At 44.7% G+C, this 20145-nt stretch overlaps 1 protein-coding gene across 1 annotated transcript in view; it reads left to right on the plus strand.

The window, feature by feature from the left end:
* The window catches only part of Lsg1 (large 60S subunit nuclear export GTPase 1), a 28812-nt gene extending 9397 nt beyond the window's left edge, over positions 1 to 19415 (plus strand). Inside the window, exons 6-14 of the mRNA XM_048453969.3 lie at positions 7450 to 7510; positions 8559 to 8723; positions 10253 to 10651; positions 12268 to 12369; positions 12456 to 12599; positions 13367 to 13490; positions 15803 to 15882; positions 16355 to 16528; positions 18968 to 19415. Of these exons, the coding sequence (XP_048309926.2) occupies positions 7450 to 7510; positions 8559 to 8723; positions 10253 to 10651; positions 12268 to 12369; positions 12456 to 12599; positions 13367 to 13490; positions 15803 to 15882; positions 16355 to 16528; positions 18968 to 19147 (1429 nt within the window). The 3' untranslated portion in view covers positions 19148 to 19415. The remainder of the gene's footprint in view (positions 1 to 7449; positions 7511 to 8558; positions 8724 to 10252; positions 10652 to 12267; positions 12370 to 12455; positions 12600 to 13366; positions 13491 to 15802; positions 15883 to 16354; positions 16529 to 18967) is intronic.
* Positions 19416 to 20145: the final 730 nt, after the last annotated feature.

Consider the following 20145-nt stretch of genomic DNA (forward strand, 5'->3'; position numbering starts at 1 on the left):
CATGCCACCAAAGAGAATTCCTGAATTATCATTCTCTATTTCTCCTCTTCTGTTTGGTTAGGATATGTTTTTCTCAAAGAGTTTCTGAATTACTTTCAAGGATTTAGTAAGAGACATTCGGGTTGTATCCATAAAATATACCTAGGAAGAACAGTCAGAAACAGGTTTATTTAATTAAGATTTAAATTTAACTTGTAAAAAATGCGTTTTCTTTTATGGTATTGAAAACCTTCAAGAGTTAGGTAGTGATGGTGGCAGAGCTTTGTGAATATTCTTAAAACCACAGAAAGGGCGAGTGATGCCTCAACCTTTAAAGCCACTGTACCTCCCACCGGGCAGAGGTTTGCTGCTGCTGGCAAGGTGTGCATAAGCTCCTCTTCAGTCTTAGGCTCTGCTGAGCTTGGAGATTCGGTACCATGGGGGGTCTTTGGCTGTGCAGAATGGACTTGTGTCCTTCAGAGCTTCCGCAGCAGTTGAGGGTGTGTGTATTTATTTCCAAAGAGAAGGGGGCACAGCTCTGCAGTGCTGCACTGTTGGCCTTGACAGAAAACACCGTCCGCAGACTTTCCAGACTGTCTTTCCTAGTTCATTTTTCTGTTTATCCTGGCTTCTGCTGTTTACGTGTGAGGCTTCCTGAAATGACTGGCATTTTTATCCATTCATATTTAAGACTGAAGTATTACAAAGCTGTTTAGATATAGTTTGCTAAGTGGTGAACCTCTCTGTAGAGAGAATGGGCAGGGATTAGTTGTATTTGTTTGGAATACTCTAAGATCTTTCCGTAGTGCCTGTCAGGGTTTTTTGTTGTATTTTTTTTTACATTTATTATATTGTGCATGTGTGCCACATTCATGTGTGGTCAGAGATCAACTTCAGGAAGTTGGTTCTCTCCTTTCATCATGTGGGACCTAGAGGATTGAAATTGTGTGCTCAGGTTTGATGGCAAACACCTTTACTTATTGAAACCTGTGTGTTTTTTAAAGTTAAAAAAAAGAAAAGGAAAAAGGAATGAAAATGAAAACATGGCATACCCAAATCTATGGCAAACGCCAGTTCTAAGTGCCTATAGTAAGGAATCGGGGAAGGAGAACACATGGTGGCGAATATCTTTAATCCCAGCTCTCCAGAGGCAGAGGCAACTGGATCTCCTGAGTTCATGAGTTTAAGACCAGCCTGGTCTACACAGTGAGCTCCAGGTCAACTACAGCTACAGCATGAGACCCTGTCTCAAAAACAAGCAAAACCCAGTAGGGGGTCTAAGACTGTTGCTCTGTTGAGAAGAGTGCTTGCCTATCATGTACAGACTCCTGGCTTTGATCCTTAACACTACATAACTGGACTTGGTGTCTTAGCCAGTGTTCTATTGCTGTGAGGAGACACCATAACCATAGCAGCTCTTGTAAAAGAAAGCATTTAATTGGGGCTGGCTTATAGTTTCATTGGTGTGGTTCATTCTCATCATGGTGGAGAACATGGTGGCACACAGGCAGCTAGAGAAATAACTGATAGTTCTACATCTAGACTCACATGCAGCAGGGAGAGACGAGGATTAGCTTAAAGGCGTGCGCTACCACTGCCCTACCTGCCTATAATCTCAAAAGATAGAAGCAGGAAGGAGAGAAGTAATTCCCAAAAGTGTCCTTCTCACTTTCATATGTGTTCTATGGAACACACCTGATTACATAAACACACATAAAATACATACTTTAAAAACTTAAATTTTGCTTACTTGTTTTGAGAGAGGGCTCTCTCCATAGCCCCGGCTGGCCTGGAGCTCAGTGCTGTGGACCAGATTGGACTTGAAGTCGCAGGGCTCTTCCTGTCTGTCTCCCAAGCACTGGGATTAAAGACTTGTGCGACGTGACTATGGCACCTTCGAGTCCTCCCTCAAAAGACAAAAAAAGGAAAAAAAAATCAAATAGCTTAAAGATATACTTCACCGAGTTGGGAAAACAAGAACAAACCAAACCCCAAATCAGTAGATGAAAAGAAATAATTAAAGTCAGGGCCAAAATTAATGAAATGGAAACGGGGGAAAATATCAATGAAATAGAGTTGATTCTTTAAAAAAATAATAAAGATGAACAAGTTCTTTGCCAATGAAAGAGAAGACTCACCAGTAATTAGAGGCAAACAGAAAGCCATTATGACAGATAGCAATGAAATTTAGAAAATTGTTAGTACGTAACTTAAAACATATGCTGCACCAAACTAGAAAAATCTTTAAAAAAAAAAAAAAAAGATTTTCCAGGATGGTGTGGCAGAGTGGAGCAGGAACTTCACGGCACTTTATGTTTGATCCCTCCTCTCATGTGCATCCTCCCTCCCTTCCCCCATCTGGTCCCGAGTCTCAGTTGGAGATCTCAGGTTTATCTGTCTGCAGTACAGAGTGCTGTTGGGTGGCTGAGCTGGAACAGCAAACCAGCCTGGAGACCTGCTGTTCAGGCTCCTTACAGTCTGTGCTCAACTCTTGCTTGGGCTGTCATTCTTGTTCTTTAGTGAGGGTCATTGCTTTTGTTCTTGTAGGTTGCGGGGGAGGGGGGGGGACGGGACAAAAGCAACCATGTATATCCCGTCCTCCACGACTAACAAGTTGTACTATAGTTACTTTTTATGCCCCTAAGTTAGCATCTGGGTTTCCCCAAGAGAGCCTTGTTAAAAATTGGAGGTTCAGTTGGAGTATAGTATTACTTGCTGAACTATTACTGTATTTCCTTTTTAAATTTTTTTTCATTACGTTTAACTATTATGAGTATACACATGGTGGGGACAGACATTGACTGCCGTGGTACACTTGTGGAAATCAGAGAATTGTGAGAATTGGTTTTATCCTGCACCATATGGGTCAACATTATTAGGGTATCAGACGACAACAAGCACTTTTACCAGCTGAGACATCTTACCAGCCCATTCCTTAATATAGCAGTATGTTTTAGTCACACAGTATGATTTGTATCGCATAGAAATAGACCTGAATTATCCAGAAATATTAGTGAAGTGATTGCTGCCACATCATTAATAGGAAATATTTTATTGATATCCTCCCTATGGCAGATGTCTCCTGTTTGCTAACAGTCTGACTAAGCCATCTGTCTCTTTAATTTCAACAGCAATTATCAAAAAAGATTTGATACATAACACAGAGGAAATGCAGGAAAGTGGCTGAGGCTCAGGCGAAGAACATTCTGTTCCAGTGAGGCGTTTCTCCTGTACTGCTGCCAAATGCCTCCCGCAGGCTAGCCTGGAGTGTCCTCCTGTGATTGGAAGCTGTTTATCCCTCTCTGTGTTGGTAGATAGAGCTAGTGTTTTGTTTGTCTTGTTGTGGTTTAGGCTTATTTTTTGCTAAAACAGTTTGTTAAAAATTAACCAATCTAAGTCAGCACGTGCCTTTAATCCCATAGTTGTGAGGTAAGCACAGCAGATATAGTTCGAGACCAACATTGTGAATTCTGCCTATAGAGTGAGACCTTTTTCTCAAAAAACAAAGTTGGCTGACCAAATTAGAATTTGGTGAGAGCTCTGTAGGGGCGTTGCATCTGCAGTTAATCTCTTTCCAGTGGTAGCCACATGCCCTGACCATGTTCCTAGGTACAGAGGCTGAAGGAAGGGAGGGACCTCTGAGAGACAGGAAGTAAATGTTCTAAGGAAGAAAATGCTACAGTGTACAGCATTCTGGCCTGTTTGTCCCTTCTGCATCTGGCTGAACTGGAGAGGCTTGCTGTCGCATCTTACATGTGGACAGACATCTTACATGTAGACCTGACACCCATGCTTCACTGTGGTACCTTAAACTGACAGTTGTATTTTATTGTTTAAACACATCCGCTGAACCGGTGGGTGATCATTGACTAGGTGTGTGCTCTCCTGTTTGGCAACCTTTGAGTTTAAATACAATTCTGGCTTATAATGGGAGTCAACAAGTGTTGAGTATGAATTCAGATCAGACTGAATACTTCGTAAACTTCACCTTGAGGTAGTTAGGATGCTCTTATCTGACCCAAAGTTACTAAAAGAAGTAGTAGAAGGTTAGCAACGAAAGGTCATTGAGTCCTCTAAGCCAAACTAGAACAGTAGAATGTTGAAGAGCGTGGCCACTGGTCCAGACTGCCTGGGAAACCATTCTGGCTTCATTGCTTATTAGCTGATTTGGGGCAGATTATATAATTATAATACACATTATAAAAACTGGAAATAATATGCCTTAAGGAATTAGTATGTCGACTACTTAATGTATGGAAAGTATTTCCTATTATTACATTAATATATGCAGTGGTTGCTTTTTTAATGCTTTTCTAATTTGAGAATGTTATGCATACAATTTTTTTGATAACCCACTGAGTCCAGTTTGTGCTTCCCATATACTCATGGTTATGAGGGCCTCCACTGGAGCACGGTGGGGTCCTAAAGAAAACAGCCTCCTGAAGCCTTCGGATATCATTAGTCCCTAGGCTACAGGAAGAGTTCCTGAGCCCCCGTCCTACTCTGAGCAGAAGTGGTGACTGGCTTGATCTTGCTCAGGTCTTGTGCAGGCAGCCATGCTGCCGAGTTCGTGAGTGTACTGGTCCTGCTGTGTCCCGCGCTACCGTCTCGCCAGCAAGAACCACACGGAACACTAGGATCCTTCTGCAGAATAGCTTTATGTCTCTTGGGAGCAGAGCATAAGCCAACACGGCCGTGGGGACCCAGATAAGATGGAACCCATCCCTTATAAAGGAAACAGACCCTGCCCTGGACGTGTCATTCCCGGATTGGCTGACTGCTCCCAGTCCCAGGTGAAACCTCGGGAGTAGGCAGGGACGCAGCGGTAGAGAGTTACAAAGCACGTGCGCTGAGATTAAAGGCGTGTGCCGCCACACCTTGGGGTCACAGAGGTCAATCTCTACCTTTGTTCCTAGAAGCAATGGAGAATGTGGTCCGGCCCTCCACATATCCCCCTTTTTTTACTTCTTTGCAGAAAGGCAACTCCCTAGGAAGGTAAAGATAGAGGTCGCACTTCCCAAAATGAAAACATAAAAATGGGCTTACACGGAATCTGTCCCTAGGCTCATGACACCTGGAACCTATCCGGCCTGCCCTCTGCCATTTTTCTGGGAAAGGGAATATACAGCAGAAAACCCTTAAGCAGAGCGACTTATCTCTCAGAGAGGGCCATTCTCTGTGCGATGCTCTTCAGCTCGACAACCTTCAGGGCTAGCTAAGCCAAGCACTCCACCTTGTGCAATGGACCACAGTCCTAGGGGTGCAGGAGCTGGTTGGCTTAAACCCTACTGCTTTAGATAACCACACATCAGTAGAGGCCCCCTGTTTCAGGGCAGCCAGCGCTTGTGCAATAACCACTTTGTCCCTACAATTTTAGGATTTGAGTCAGCAGACCATCCATAGGAAAAACACTAATCCATAGCATAGGACTGTTCCAAAACATTTCCACCCCCACCCATTCTTTGAAGTAGGGGAATGAGAGACACGGCCCAGGACTGAAGTCCTACGGCCAAGCTTATAAATCATCTCTAGGACAGTAGGGAGGGGGCCCAAAATCTTATTGGTTGTAAAAAATCGGGGAGACACAGCCATCCTATGGTTGACTGGTAACAACTTCAGGAAGGCTGAGAGTGTCCTCCATCAGTGCTCTGTCATCCATCCGCAAAATGGCAGGAGGAACAGCAGCCAGGTCCTCAAGCGAATCCGTGTGTTGTGGATCACTCTTCACTGTTCGGGTCAATCGCTCTGGCAGCCAGAATGGGCTTTCTTGATCCTGTGGGAAAACACAAACAGCTCCCCTGGATCTCAATAAGATGGGATCCGGGCCTTTCCATTCATTAGAAAGCACACTTACAGCTGTATCGGCTATCTGGCGGTAGGCGCCGTAAGGGTAGTTTGTCTGGGCAGCGGCATAGTGCCCTCGCCCAGTCAGGAGGTCAAATGTCCATTGCTGTTGTTCTGGAATTAAGGCCTGAGCGTTAGCTCTGGCCTGTTCCTGGGCTGCCTCGTGCCACAGCGCTTTCCATTCCAAATATTGACCCATGCTGATGAGCGATGCTTTTGCAACTGTTTCCCAGTCCGCTGGAGTCATGGCAGACAAGGCCAATCTATCCAACTGGGCTAAGGTAAAATTAGCAGTCACTCCATACTTTCTGACTGACTCTGCTAACTCTTTGATTTGATTGTACTCCACAGGTGCATGTAATCACCCGTTTTCCCCTTCATAAACGGGGAAAGCCAAGTGTAGCTTTCTCTTGACCTTATCAGGGATAAATGAAAAGGTCTTTGGCCCAAGGCTTTCCTCATAAGGAGGCGCCGAAGGGGCAATTGAGGGAAGGTGTAGCCTATAATGAGGCGGATGGACCGTTTGGGATAACCTCATGGCCCTGCCGTTGGCTAATTCTACTTCCTCCTCTGTATCCATTTCTCCTTCCTCTTCTCCTGCAGAAAACTTTTGGCCTTGTGGGCCAATATTCTCCCCCATTTCTACTTCCTTAGAATTCCTGGAGGGTCCTTTTTCCTTAATTTTTTCTCTCACGCGCGCGTCTAACCTCCCACTGCATTCAGTTTCTGATATTCTGTCCTGAATTTCCTCCGCCCTTGCAACAACCGCTTGGCAAGATTCATCTTTTAAGCAATTTTTGATGGAAAATAAGAGAATTGCTAAGATAAGCATCAAGGCCTGTATGAAACCTTCCCAATGCGGAGACAAGTCGAGCTCAAAACCGAAAAATCCAGGAACAGACATTACCTCTCTGATATGCAGACCCTGCAGTTCTGAATCCTTCCTGAATCCAAAGTGAATCCAAGAGATCCCCGTCGGTGCGGTGGTCAAGATTCCTCGGCGTCCCGGGTTTCGGCACCAGATGTCACGCGCTACCGTCTCGCCAGCAAGAACCACACGGAACACTAGGATCCTTCTGCAGAATAGCTTTATGTCTCTTGGGAGCAGAGCATAAGCCAACACGGCCGTGGGGACCCAGATAAGATGGAACCCATCCCTTATAAAGGAAACAGACCCTGCCCTGGACGTGTCATTCCCGGATTGGCTGACTGCTCCCAGTCCCAGGTGAAACCTCGGGAGTAGGCAGGGACGCAGCGGTAGAGAGTTACAAAGCACGTGCGCTGAGATTAAAGGCGTGTGCCGCCACACCTTGGGGTCACAGAGGTCAATCTCTACCTTTGTTCCTAGAAGCAATGGAGAATGTGGTCCGGCCCTCCACACTGCTGTATCTAGAAGACATGGCTTCACCCTGGCTCTCAGCTTCTGGCTCTTACAATCTTTCCCCTCTTCCTCAAGGGTTCCTGAACATTGAGGGAAGGAAATGGGATGTATGGGAAATGTGGCTGCGCGTTCCGCAGACACCTGATCTCTGTGCTTTAACCTGTTGTGAGTTTCTGTGCTAAGCACTGTCAGTCAATGGTCGCTTTTACTTTAGAGTAACTAGATTGTCTCACTTTTTCCCACAGTGATATTGTGGTCCAGATAGTAGATGCTCGAAACCCACTCCTGTTTAGATGTGAGGATTTGGTAAGTAAAGTTTGATTTAGATCCTTGAGACAGTAAAGAGAGGAAAGATTTCCTCACAACAGTAACTGAGCACGCATTCTGTCTTCTCTGGCTTCCCTCTCTGTGCAAGGTCAGGTTTGCTCCAGCACTTGTTTTCATCTGTAGAAAGCACAGAGATTTGCCTGTGTTCTAGCTGCTGGGCTGAAGGTATTTATTGCTAGTCATCTGCTGGTGACTTGTTTTCAGGAGGCAGCAGTCAGAATGGCATATTGCTTTTTTTTTTTAAAGATATTCCAGTCACTTTTTAATGCATCACACTAAGTACTTTCTTTTCACATATTGTTACACCTATGCTATTTTACAAATGAACTAAGCTTATAAAATCCAGAGTAGTACTAAGGCATAAGGATCACTTAAAATGATGTAATGCATGAACCCATGAAGCTCCTTACATATGTGATGTGCATGTTCATTAGAAGGCCAACTTAGTGGTTTCTCTAACTCATGAGCAACAGAAATCGTAATGATTCTTTGAAAGTTCTTTTCAGAGCTCACAGAAAGGATCAATTAGTAGAATGTATGAAATTTTCCAGTATTTAAATTAGAAAGTGATTTAAGGACCTCCCTTGAGGTGGCTCAGCAGGTGTGAAGGCACTTGGTACAAAAGCCTGATGACCTAAGTTTGACCCCTTTTGAAACCACGTAAGGTGGGACCAGTAGAACTGACTCCTAGTTCTCCTGTGACCTCCACATGCTGACACACTTGTGCACTCACGATAATAAATAATCTGTTAAGGAAAGTGATTTAAGCCCCGTGTTGGTAGCAGTGGTGCACACCTTTAATCCCAGCACTTGGAAGCAAGAGGCAGGTGGATCTCTGTGAGTTCAAGGCCAGCCTGCCTCCAGAGCAAGTTCTAGGGCAGCTGGGGCTACACAGAGAAACCCTGTCTTGAAAACCCAAAATAGAAAGAGTAATTTAAAGTAGGGGAGGTCATAAAAACTTAAATTGAGAATCTCTGGTGTTTGTCTCACTTGTTTGAACAGACTGAAAATGCCTTTGTCTTTACAGGAGTGTTACGTGAAGGAGATAGATACCGCTAAGGAGAATGTTATCCTGATAAACAAGGCAGACTTGCTGACTGCTGAACAACGCCTAGCCTGGGCCTCACACTTTGAAAAAGAAGGTGTAAAGGTTATTTTCTGGTCAGCTTTGGGAGAAACCCTTCACTCTAAGGTAACAGGGCCTGGGGGCCTTTCTCAAGGTGGATTTAAGGAATTACTTTGATTTGATTAATGTGGTTTGTTTATATTGGCAATTTGTAAGAGTTACTTTTGTATGGGGAGTTCCCTCCCCTAGTGCTGTGTTTGTAGGATAGACTATAGAAAATACTTAGAATAAGAAAAACTCAACTTATATATTATGCTATTTCTTTTACCTTTAATCCAGATTTTACTAAAACAACTTTAAAAATTAGTCATGGGATCTTTGATATTTAGAAGACATTTAGAAGTAATATTCCCCTTTTTTATCTCTATCGGTCATCTTTTGACTTTTTGATGGTTATGTAAGTGCTATGCAGGCTGGGTGTTGTGGAGAACACCTCCAATCCCAGCATAGTCAGAAGTATCTCTCTGAGTTTGAAACTATCCTGAGCTACGTAGAGTCCTGTGACAGCCAGGGCTACACAGGAGACCCTGTGTCCCTCCCCTCCACCCACCCCCGCCCCGGCCAAAAAGTAGATTCTGTGAATATAGCACTTTTTCCTAAATGAGCTCATAGCTCCAACTGAAAGAAGAAATTCCTTCCTCTGTTTCCTGCCAGATAGTCATGTTATCTCCCACTGTCTGTTTGGACTAAGGCTGTAACTCGGTAGAACAGTGTCTGCCAAGCATGCAGAAAGAAGGCTCTAGTCTCTAACACTAGCAATGACAACTGCCTTAAGACCAGGCAGCATATTCCTTTTCATCTGTGGCTTTGGAAAGTTTTTCCTTTCTGAAGCTAAGTTAGCTCCCTAATCTTTGATCTGAGAATTTATTGTGTCTGCTTGGTTCCTTCCTATACATTTTTTCCCTTCCGATAATCTCATACACACTATTTTTTGGACTTTCATCTTGAGACTACCACTAAAATTGATGGCACCTAATTGAACATATTTATTCCATGTGTTGTCTGCTGACATATGTGGATAGATTCTAGAGCTGGGAAGAAAGCTCAGTGAGTTATGTGCTTGCCTTCAAGGGTGCATGCCTTTGATCCCAGCCCTTGTGGGGGCAGAGGCAGGCAAACCTCGGTGAGTTCAAGGCCAGCCTGGTCTACATAGTAAGACCCTGTATCTATTAGTCTATTAGTAGTAGCAGTAGTAGTAATAATAATAATAGCCAATCTAAAATGAAATTTTGCTATTCCAGAGTTTCATACACAAGCATCTGCTCTGTAGTACTTTTTGATTTGTTCAAAGCAATTATAAAAGCAAAGCAAGGTTGGAGTATAGCTTGGTGGTATAGTCTTGCTTCATATGCAAAAACGCAGTCATAGAACAGCAGAAACAGAGCAACCAGAGCGAAGGTTCTGCCTCTCTTGCCCTCCCGAGGGCACTCTGCCGACAGCCCGTCCTCCTGTGTGCTCGTGTGGGCAGATGGCTGTGCTGCGCCCTGTGAACCGCACGCCTGTCTCCGGCATAGTTCCTGTTTCCCTGTAACTAGTCCCTTGAATGACAAGCGCACTTACACAGGTCTGAAGGTTTGTGACTGCTATTTTATCAGGACCAAGAAAACAGTGTTGCTGAAGAAGCCAACAGAACTGAGTCTGAAAATTCCAGTTCGGATGAGAATGAACTTCCACGCAGAGATTGGCTCTCACTCGGTGAGGAGTCCGCAAGTGACGAGGGTGACAGTGAGTATGAGGACTGTCAGGAGGAGGAGGAGGACTGGCAGACATGCTCAGAAGACAGCAGCCCTGAGGAGGAGGAAGATGAGGAGGGCCGTGCTCAGGACTGGAAAGAACACTGTCCTGTTGATTCTGAGGCTCAGAACAGGAGAAAACCAGAAAACCAGCCAATGAACAATTGTAGCCAGCTGGTGTCAAAGCAGGAACTACTGGAGCTCTTTAAGAAGCTGCACACTGGGAAGAAGGTGAAGGATGGACAGCTAACTGTTGGGCTGGTAAGATGGAGTAGATCACGAAGCTAGCACATGAGCGTCTTCATTCCCTGTCCTTCGTAGCTACACATACCCCCAGAGAGTCAGGCTTCTGGCGTCATAGGGAGCATGCTGCCCACTTGTTGCCTCTGGCATCATGGGATGAGGACCAGGATCCAACTCAAAGAAAACATTTCTGGGTTTATAGTGTTTACATACATAGTTATATTAAATGTATTCAGGGATCTTCTTCCAGCTCAGTTCTTTGTCACTGAGAAATGAGAATAAGTTTTTGATGTTGTTGCCAGACTTCAGTGCTGTGTTCTGTTGAGAGCCTGTGATCCTTGCCAGATTATACTGTATCATATACCGTTAGGAAGAATCCAGTCCTGTGAAGGCAAACCATGACAGATGTTTTCATTGCATAAACATAACAGAAATGGGAAAGTAGATTATATCCCAACTATAATACCTAATTCTGAAGGTGACTGTGGAACTGCCCACACCCCAAGGATACTGCATGAATCTAGGGTGCAGCACAGCTCTCGGATACGCAGCATGGCTCTAGGGTACACACAGCGCGGCTCTAGGGCACGCAGCACGGCTCTAGGATACAGCACAGCTCTAGATGACCCATCCTTGGCCAAGGACACATAAGCTGTTAGAGAAGACATTTATACTAAAGATCTTTCCAGGGAAACAAAACCGTGGAAGGTCGCAGCAATGTGTAGTCTCTCAGCTCTTCAGATAAAATTAGGTGTAACTAATCCTAATTGTATTTAGACTCTTTCCTGAGTTCCATCACCTAAAATAAAACAAGAGGCCTACTTAAAATGTAGGGTCTACAGAGATGGCTCAGCAGCTGAGAGCACTGGCTCCTTTTACAGAGGACCTGGATTTGGTTCCCAGCACCCACATGGCAGGTCACAGCTGTCTCTAATCCCAGTTCCAAGAAATCTCAACCCTCTTCTGGCCTCTGGGTATTACCTGCATGTGGTGCACACACATAAATGAAACACTCTTACACATAAATAAAAATAAAACCTTATTTAAAAAGATGAAGTAAATGGTGTTTTGGTGTATTGTTCTTGCGACAGACCTGCCTTTGGAGTTAGGCGGACTTGGTGTAATTCCTAATTTCACAGTAGAACTAACCTGAACACAGAAAATTTCTTAATTTCTCTGAGTTTTAAGGCTATATTCTCTGTGCCCAAAATTTGTTTCCATGTGTATCAGAAAACGGGGTTTCTCTACATGTGTCTTCGATTTCTAGCTTTCTGAATTCTTAATTCAGGGCCTCATCCAGACGAAGCTTAGCTCCCTAATCTACAAACAACTCTACATAGCCTGCCACCTTCTGCTGGCCCGGACTAAAAAGCCTGGAAGTTTTCAGATGTTCGCAGCTTGTAATTATTGTTTCCTGATGCTCATCTCACCCCTAGTTAAAGATGCAGTGGGAACAGTGACGTGCCTACAAATGGACCATGAGGGGCAGGCAGAGGGAATGAGGATATTGTGGGCAACAGCAAAGTCTGCAGAAACAAAATCTGTGCGGCTGTGCCGTGAGTCTGTAAAGCCAAGAGAACGAAAGGTGAACAGTAGCATTTCTACCCCTCAGGAAACTTGTGGTTCTCTTCCAGGTGGGCTATCCTAATGTTGGTAAGAGCTCAACCATCAACACTATCATGGGCAACAAGAAAGTGTCTGTGTCTGCCACGCCTGGCCACACCAAGCATTTCCAGGTATTTCAAAGTTCTTCGCCACAGCACTATTTCTCTTCCCTTCCACTCGCCATGTGTCCGTCATAACCTGCTTATGTGTCTTTCAGACTCTGTATGTGGAGCCTGGCCTCTGCCTGTGTGACTGCCCTGGCCTGGTGATGCCGTCCTTTGTGTCTACCAAAGCAGAGATGATTTGCAATGGGATTCTCCCAATTGACCAGATGAGAGATCACGTTCCACCCGTATCACTAATATCCTTTCTGTTTCAGGACCACTCTGGTTTTTAATGTGTAAGGCTTTGAGAATTTTTAGGGCATTACCTCTAACAGCATAATTGTAGGCATTAGAAACAAAGACATGGTCCTTTGTATCCCCATTAGGACAGTCTCTCAAAGTTAGAGTTTGTTTATAATATTGTTCCTTAAAGTATTATTGTTAAGGTCTGTTTCCTAGATAATTTTCTTAGATTTATTTATTTTTATGTGTGTGTTTGTGCCTATATGTCTGTGCACCACTTGCATGCCTCGTACCCTTGAAGATCAGAAGAGAGCATTGGATCCCCTGGAACTAAAGTTACAGACAATCGTGAACTGTTTTGTAGGTACTGAGAAGCGAGCCCTGGTCCTCTGCAAGAGTAGCAACTGTTTTTAACCACTTAGCCATCTTTCTAGAGATGTTTTGTTTGTTTGTTTTTTAATTGTTTTTACAGACAGGGTTTCTCTGTGTAGTCCAGACTGCTCTGGAACTCACTTTGTAAGCCAGGCTGGCCTGGAACTCACAGAAATCTGCCTGCCTCTGCCTCTCGAGTGCTGGGATTTAAAGGTGTGCACCCCTCCCCCCACTATCCAGCCTTGTTAAAGAATGCATTTAATGTGATCATTGGTGTGTGAAGCTGTTTAAATGAATAAGTAACTATACTCTGCTTAGAGGGAGAACATGTGTCAGAAGCAGCAAAATAGTGTGTTTGGATGCTGTGGGAGCACAGTCAGTTCAAGAGTGGATTCCTTGACAAGTTTACGTCTGCCAGAATATCCCACGACGTGTTTTGGAAGCTACCTATGGTATTAACATTATAAAGCCTAGAGAAGATGAAGACCCTTGCCGACCTCCAACCTCAGAAGAGCTTCTGACAGCTTATGGATGTGAGTTGTCTGTCATTTTAAATCATGGGCAAATGGTTCATAGAAGTCTGGAAAGGGTCACTAGGCATCAAACCCAGGGCTAGCATGAACCACACCTCCACCACCACCCCTGTTTCATTCTAATCACATAAGTACTGAATTTCATCTGATACTTCCATATTGTCGGTATTTCCTGTTTGCAAGAACAAACGACCACACATGTACAGTTAGTTGCTCTATCGCTGTCTAAACAAAGCTCTGTAGAATAAAGCCTCTGGCCATGAATTTTAAAGGCATTTCTAAGTTACTCCAATTTTATTTTGTGTTTCTTTTTAAGATGTATTATTTTAACTTAAGTATATGTATGAGGTTATGTGTACATGAATGCTGGTGCCCCTGATAGTCAGAGGCATTGGAGCCTCCTTGGAACTGAAGTTACTGTGATTGTGAGCCGCTCAGAATGGGTGCAGGGAATTGAACTTGGATCCCTTGAGTCCTCTGTAGGAGACACACACGCTCTTTGCTACTGAACCCTTTCTCCAGTGCCTCCTTTGTATTTCTTTGATTTTTGTCTTTGCTTGAGGCGGTATCACTGTAACCCTGGCCAGCCTAGAACTCACAGATCACCTGCCTTTGCCCACTGAGTGCTGAAATTTTTGGTATGTGCCACAACACTCAGCTACTTTATCTCTCTTTCTTTCTTAAGATTTTTTTTAAATTTTATTTTTTGTTTTTCCTATATATGCTTGTCTGTGAATCGTGTGTATGCCTGGTGCCTGAGGAGGCAGTGAATGCTCTAGAACCAGAGTTACAGGCAGATGTGAGGCACTATGTGGGTGCTGGGAATTGGACCCTGTGCTCTGAAGAGCGGCCTGTGCTCTTAACTGCCAAGCCATCTCTCCAGCCCTACTTTGTATTTCTTTAAATGTTGGTGAAGTTGAAATATTTTCTCTTAACTTTTTATCTATTCTTTGTAGATTTCACATCATGCATTCTGATTCTATCCAAAAAGCAAAAACAAAAAAAGTGTTAGCGTGGAAGATACAGTGAGTCACACAGTATACCCGTATAGTCCACACATCTTCACTCACAAGTGTTCATTGCAGTGAGTCATTGGTCTGGTTTGCTACACCCTTGATACTGGGCCCTCACTGGGACTCCTCTTAGATATCCTGTTGTAGCCTTGTGTTGTGGAGATCCTACAGCTTTGGTCTGCAGGTCCGGCCCCTTTACATGCTCCAGCAGTTCATAGATGGGGTGGATGTTGGGGTAAAGTTGAAACATTTTTTTCCCCCAAGTTTGTTGGCCTTTTATATTGCTTCTAGAAATCATGGGGGTTTTGTTTGTTTGTTTCTATGCATTGTTTCTGCCTTAATTTATAAAGCTTTTTGTTGTTGTTGTTCTATATGTAACTAGATCTGTGTAATCCTCCCCACCCTACCCACACCTTCCACCCTCACCCTGTGCTTATGTTTGGTTTCTTGGGCGCTATAAAAGTTCCCAGTTATAATGCAATATTTTTCCTTTGGGACTAGCCATGGTTTGATGTTTTACATGTGGGGGTCATCCTTGTTCCCAGAGTGCAACTGTGTAATATTCAATGTGGGGGGGGCAGGTGCACGTGTCTCTGTAGGGGTTTGCCCATGAATACAGTGCCCTCAATGGTTACGAGTGAGGTTGGATTCCCTGGAGCTGGAATTACAGCTGGGAGACACTGCAGCTGAGACCTGAGCTTGGGTCTTCTGCAAGGACAGTGCATAACCACTGAGCAATCTGTCCAGACCAACATTTAGGTCTTTTAATATATCTAAATTTATTTTTGTGTGTAATGGGAATTAGGATTCAAAATCTTTTCTTCTAAATTGAAAAGACCAGCGTAGCTAGTGTGCACAGGGCTGAGCTTTAACCCAGCCTTTCTGCACAAACAGCGGTGCTGCTCACTAAGTGAGAGAGTTAGAGTGAGCCTCCTGGTGTGTTTGAGGAGCTAACGATCCGATGGGGCTATTAGGGAGTTTGCTATGTCGCCTTTTGTTCTGGAGATAATCTTCTCCTGCAGGTAGCCTCCATGAGTAAATGCCTGAAATCAGGGTTAGAAGGAATAACTAATTATGAGAAACTGAACGTGCCTGTCACAGTGCTAAGTGGTTAGATATCAAATAAGCTGCAGAGTCTGCTCTGCCTTAGCAGATGATGGTGATGATGAAGTATGTTTCACGGTGTGAGGAAATTAGTTTCGCAGAGGGCTGTGGGAAGGGACCCAGTGCACATCAGCTCAGTCGCTCCTGTTGTGCCAACTCCTAACTGAGCTCTCACGCTGTTGGTTTCTCTCACAGGCATGCGAGGATTCATGACAGCACATGGACAACCAGACCAGCCTCGATCTGCACGTTACATCCTAAAGGACTACGTCAGAGTAAGTGAACCTGTTCTATTGCCCTGAGTAAGCAAGCTCTCTTTTCCCTACACTAAGTTCTTAGCTCATGACAGCCTATTAAAGAGATATTTCCCAATGAGATGGACTGACGCCCAGGTGGGCTATTTTGACCTGTGGGCCTCACACATGCTGGACAGGTGCTCTATCTCTCAGCCCCAGCCCTCCAAAGTGACCTTGATTTCAAACTCCCACCTGATGTTCCCAGGGCTTGTGTGTCCTCACATAGAAGAACACTGAAGACTACTTAGTAGAAATGACGAGCAGGTGAACAAGGTCACAGAAAGGGAAGAGTCGCTGTCTGCTCCAGGGCCCTGGGAGAAGCTGGGTGTCAGAGTTAGGGCTCTGCATTTGCGGCAACAGAAAGCTGCTCCGCCGTCTGCCTGGTTGACACTTGCGTGAGGACCTTTACCCTCTTAGGGTAAGGCGGTTACGGTATGCTGTTTTGCTGCAGGGAAAGCTGCTGTACTGCCACCCTCCTCCTGGGAGAGACCCTGTGACCTTCCAGCATCAGCACCAGCAGCTCCTGGAGAGCAGAACAAAGGGTGAAGAAGTATGGAAGCAGCCGGGCAGAAACCAGAAAGCCAAACAGATTGAAAATGTAGTCGACAAAACCTTTTTCCATCAGGTAAGAAAAAGAGGCTGTATTTAACTCTTATCCAATGCATCTTAAAATCTAAAATGTTTACTATTTAAGTATCTAGTGGACTGGAGAGGCAACTCAGTGATTAAAAGCACTCGCTTTTTGAGAGAACCTGAGTTTGATTCCCAGCACCCACATCATGAGACTCACAGTCACCTGTAACTCCAGGTCTGGGGCATCTAATACCCTCTACTAGCCTTCATGGGCACTGTAAGTTCACATAACACACTTTTCTTTATATGTATATGAATGTGTGTGTCTGTGGAAATCAGATGAGGGCATCAGATCCCCTGCAGTGGAGTTACTGATAGTTGTGAGCCACCATGTGGGTGCTGATATTGAACCTGGGTCTTCTACAACAGGTACCCCACTGAGATCTCTCTCTGCCCCCACTTTTTTACTTTTGGGTCTTGTTTTGTGACTCTAGCTGACCTTAGCTTCCCTAGTGCTGAAATTACAGATGTGCATTGTCACATCTGGCTCCACGCACGGTTTATATTATGCTCACATTTGTGCAGCCGTTACCACCAGTTTTATGAGTTTTATCACTCCAAAAAGAAACCCCATGCCATTGATAGCCATTCACTTTCCGTCTCCCGTGTCAGCCACTAATCCGCTCTTTCTCCATATGTGGGGTTGTCTGCTGTGGACATTTCACGTGAGTGAAGTCGTGCTGTGATCTTCTGTTCCTTCGCTTAGCTGTTTCAAGGTCCACCTGTGGTAGAGCATGTGTCCATACGTTGTTCCTTTTTACTACACATAAGTTGCTGTAAAGAAGTCCCATTCACCAGTTGATAAAACATTTGGGTTGCTTTCACGCTTTGGCTGATATACCTAGGCTAGGCGCACTTGTGTATATTCGTGTAGTGTGTGTTTTCACATCTCGTGAGTAAGCACCGCAGAACTGGAGTGCTTCAGTCATTTGTAAAGCTGTGCTTTTAGCTCGTGAAGTGCAGCCATACTGTCTAGACATGGCCGTGGGTTTCATCTGTGCCGTGATTGCCATTTGTTGGTGCTGTTTCAGCCATCTGAAGTAGTCTCTGGGTCAGCTTTTATTTCCCTGGCGCTTCATGAAGAACAGCAACATTTCACAGACTCAGGGGTGCCTGTGCATTTCCTGTACAGAAACGAGTTATGAGAGGATTTTGTTGGTGTGTGTGCGCGTGCGTGAGCGCATATGTGTGTGTGTGTTTAGGGGGATGAAATAAGGTCTTGTGTGACCACCCTGGTCTTGAACTCCTGATCCTTCTACCTCCATATCCCGTGTGTACCTCCACATGCCGAAGACTTCTGTATACACCCCAAACAAGGTGTGTAGTGGTACACATTTGTGATCCCAATACTTGCATTCTGCTGCCACATCCACACATAAGCGTCTTCTCACTTCCACAGATAGGCATGCATGCACATGTACACGTAAAAAATAGGCGAGTGAATATTAGTAACTTGAATCACTTCATCATAACTGGTAGCTTTTTCTTTTTCTTTGGTTGGTTGGTTGGTTGGTTTTGTTATTATTATTTTTGCTTTTTTCAAGACAGGGTTTCTCTGTATAACAGTCAGGTTGTCTTGGAACTCTGTAGACCAGGCTGGCCTCGAACTTACAGAGATCCACCTGCCTCTTCCTTCCAAATGCTGGGTTTAAAGGCAGCCCCACTGCACCCAGCAGCTGGTAGCATTTTTTTCAATGTCAGGTTTACGTACAAGAGTTAAGTCATTTGGTTGTGTTTAATACTCATTTTCAATATTCTTAAATGGGGACTGGAGAGATGGCTCAGTGGCTAAGAACCCATGTTGCTCTTGCAGGGAACCTGGGTTTGGTTCCCAGTGTCCACAGTGTCCTACAGGACATTCAGTTTGTAGAGATTTCTGAAGGCATTGCATGAGAAAGCTAAAAGTTGTATTATGTCAAAAAAAATCTATTTTCACTTTAAATTAATGTCCATATCTAAACCTTTGCCCCTAAGAGTATTATTGTACTGTGTGTGACAGTCATGGGATATTACTTTATAATTTTTATCCATATTACTAAATAAACTGAATATTTCTTGAGCAACAGTGTCTAGTGTGAGCTGAAGTAGCTTGACATCCATGGAGATTCAAGCTTTATGTTGGGGGTACACCTAAAATCCCAGCACTCCAAAGGCAGAGAATCAGGAATTCAAGATTTGCTTGGACTACACAGTAAGACCCTGACTCAAAAAAAGAAAAAGTAGAAATTCCCAGAAATAGTTTGAATTGTGTGGGTTTGGATGGTTTTAGATGACACAGGAAGCTTCTGGACTAAGTGCTCCACAAGGAGGGTTGGGAATGAGGTGAGCTAAGAGGGAGTGCTGGGAGGCCTAGCATGGGGGCAGGGAGTGAGGCTGAGTGACTTGCTCCTGGTCCTGAGAAGCCTGCTCATGTCTCCCGTGTTCCTCCCAGGAGAATGTCAGAGCACTGACCAGAGGGGTCCAGGCTGTGATGGGCTACAAACCTGGGAGTGGCCCGCTGACCGCAGCTGCTGTGAGTGCTGAGATCGTGGCTGGGAAGCCCTGGAAAAAACACGGCAACAGAAATAAAAAAGAGAAAAGTCGTAGGCTCTACAAGCACCTGGATATGTGAATTGACTCTACAGAAATGGCATCTGCACTGTGCAGGTGGACAAGGACTGGAGCCGCTGCTGCACGTGGGGCTTTCCAGACACTGGCACTGTGGATTGCTCCGGAAGTCTTGACAACTGACAGCCTTTGGAAGCACCGACTGTGGCTACAGTAGTCACTGAGGTGTCCCCAGGAGTATCCTGCAGAAGACTGATGGATGTGTGTAAACATACATACAAATGCATATTAACTTTGATTTTGAAATGTTATTAAAATTAATTTTCCACTAATTGATATTTTTATTGACTTAAATAGGTAAGCTGTCATTCATATATTTCATGTTATAATTTTAACTTGCCAAAATATGACTAGGGGAGGGTCTGGAGAGATGGCTCAGCAGTTAAGAGCTCTGGTTGCTCTTCCTGAGGACCCAAGTTTGGTTCCCAGCACCCACATGGCAGCTCACCACCATCTATAACTCCAGTTTCAGGGGATCCAACAGCCTCTTCTGGCCTTGATGGGTACCAGGCACACATCCATGGATATGGTTCACAGGCAGAAAGAGCTGACTGGGAATGGAATGGGCTTTAGAAACCTCAGATCCCACCCCCAGTGACACACCTCCTCTAACACCTAATCCTTTCCAAACTGTTCTACCAACAGGGGACCAGGCATTCAAATCTATGAGCCTGTGGGAGCCCTTCTCATTCAAACCCCACTTAGGGTCGCCTCTAGGAAGCAGAGAGAGCTCTGAGTGAGTGAGTGTGTGCTGTGCAGTGGGCACAGCCATGTCAGGGACCTCAAAGCCTTGCGCCAGCCCCTGGGCCTCACCCAAGGGGAAATGGCAGCGGCTTCCCTTCTGGCCTGTGTGTAGATGGTGATGGTGATGTAGAAAATGTCCACAGTAGGTTTCTCCCTCTGAACAGTTTACAGTTCAAGCTTGCGCCTACAGAGGCTAGCTACACCTGTGTCGTTTATCCTGCTGTGTACCCTAGACCCCGCCTCCTCGCTCAGCTCTGT

The sequence above is a fragment of the Myodes glareolus genome, chromosome 2 (assembly GCF_982192425.1).
Source record: "Myodes glareolus chromosome 2, mMyoGla1.1, whole genome shotgun sequence".
Classification (NCBI taxonomy): Eukaryota; Metazoa; Chordata; class Mammalia; order Rodentia; family Cricetidae; genus Myodes; species Myodes glareolus.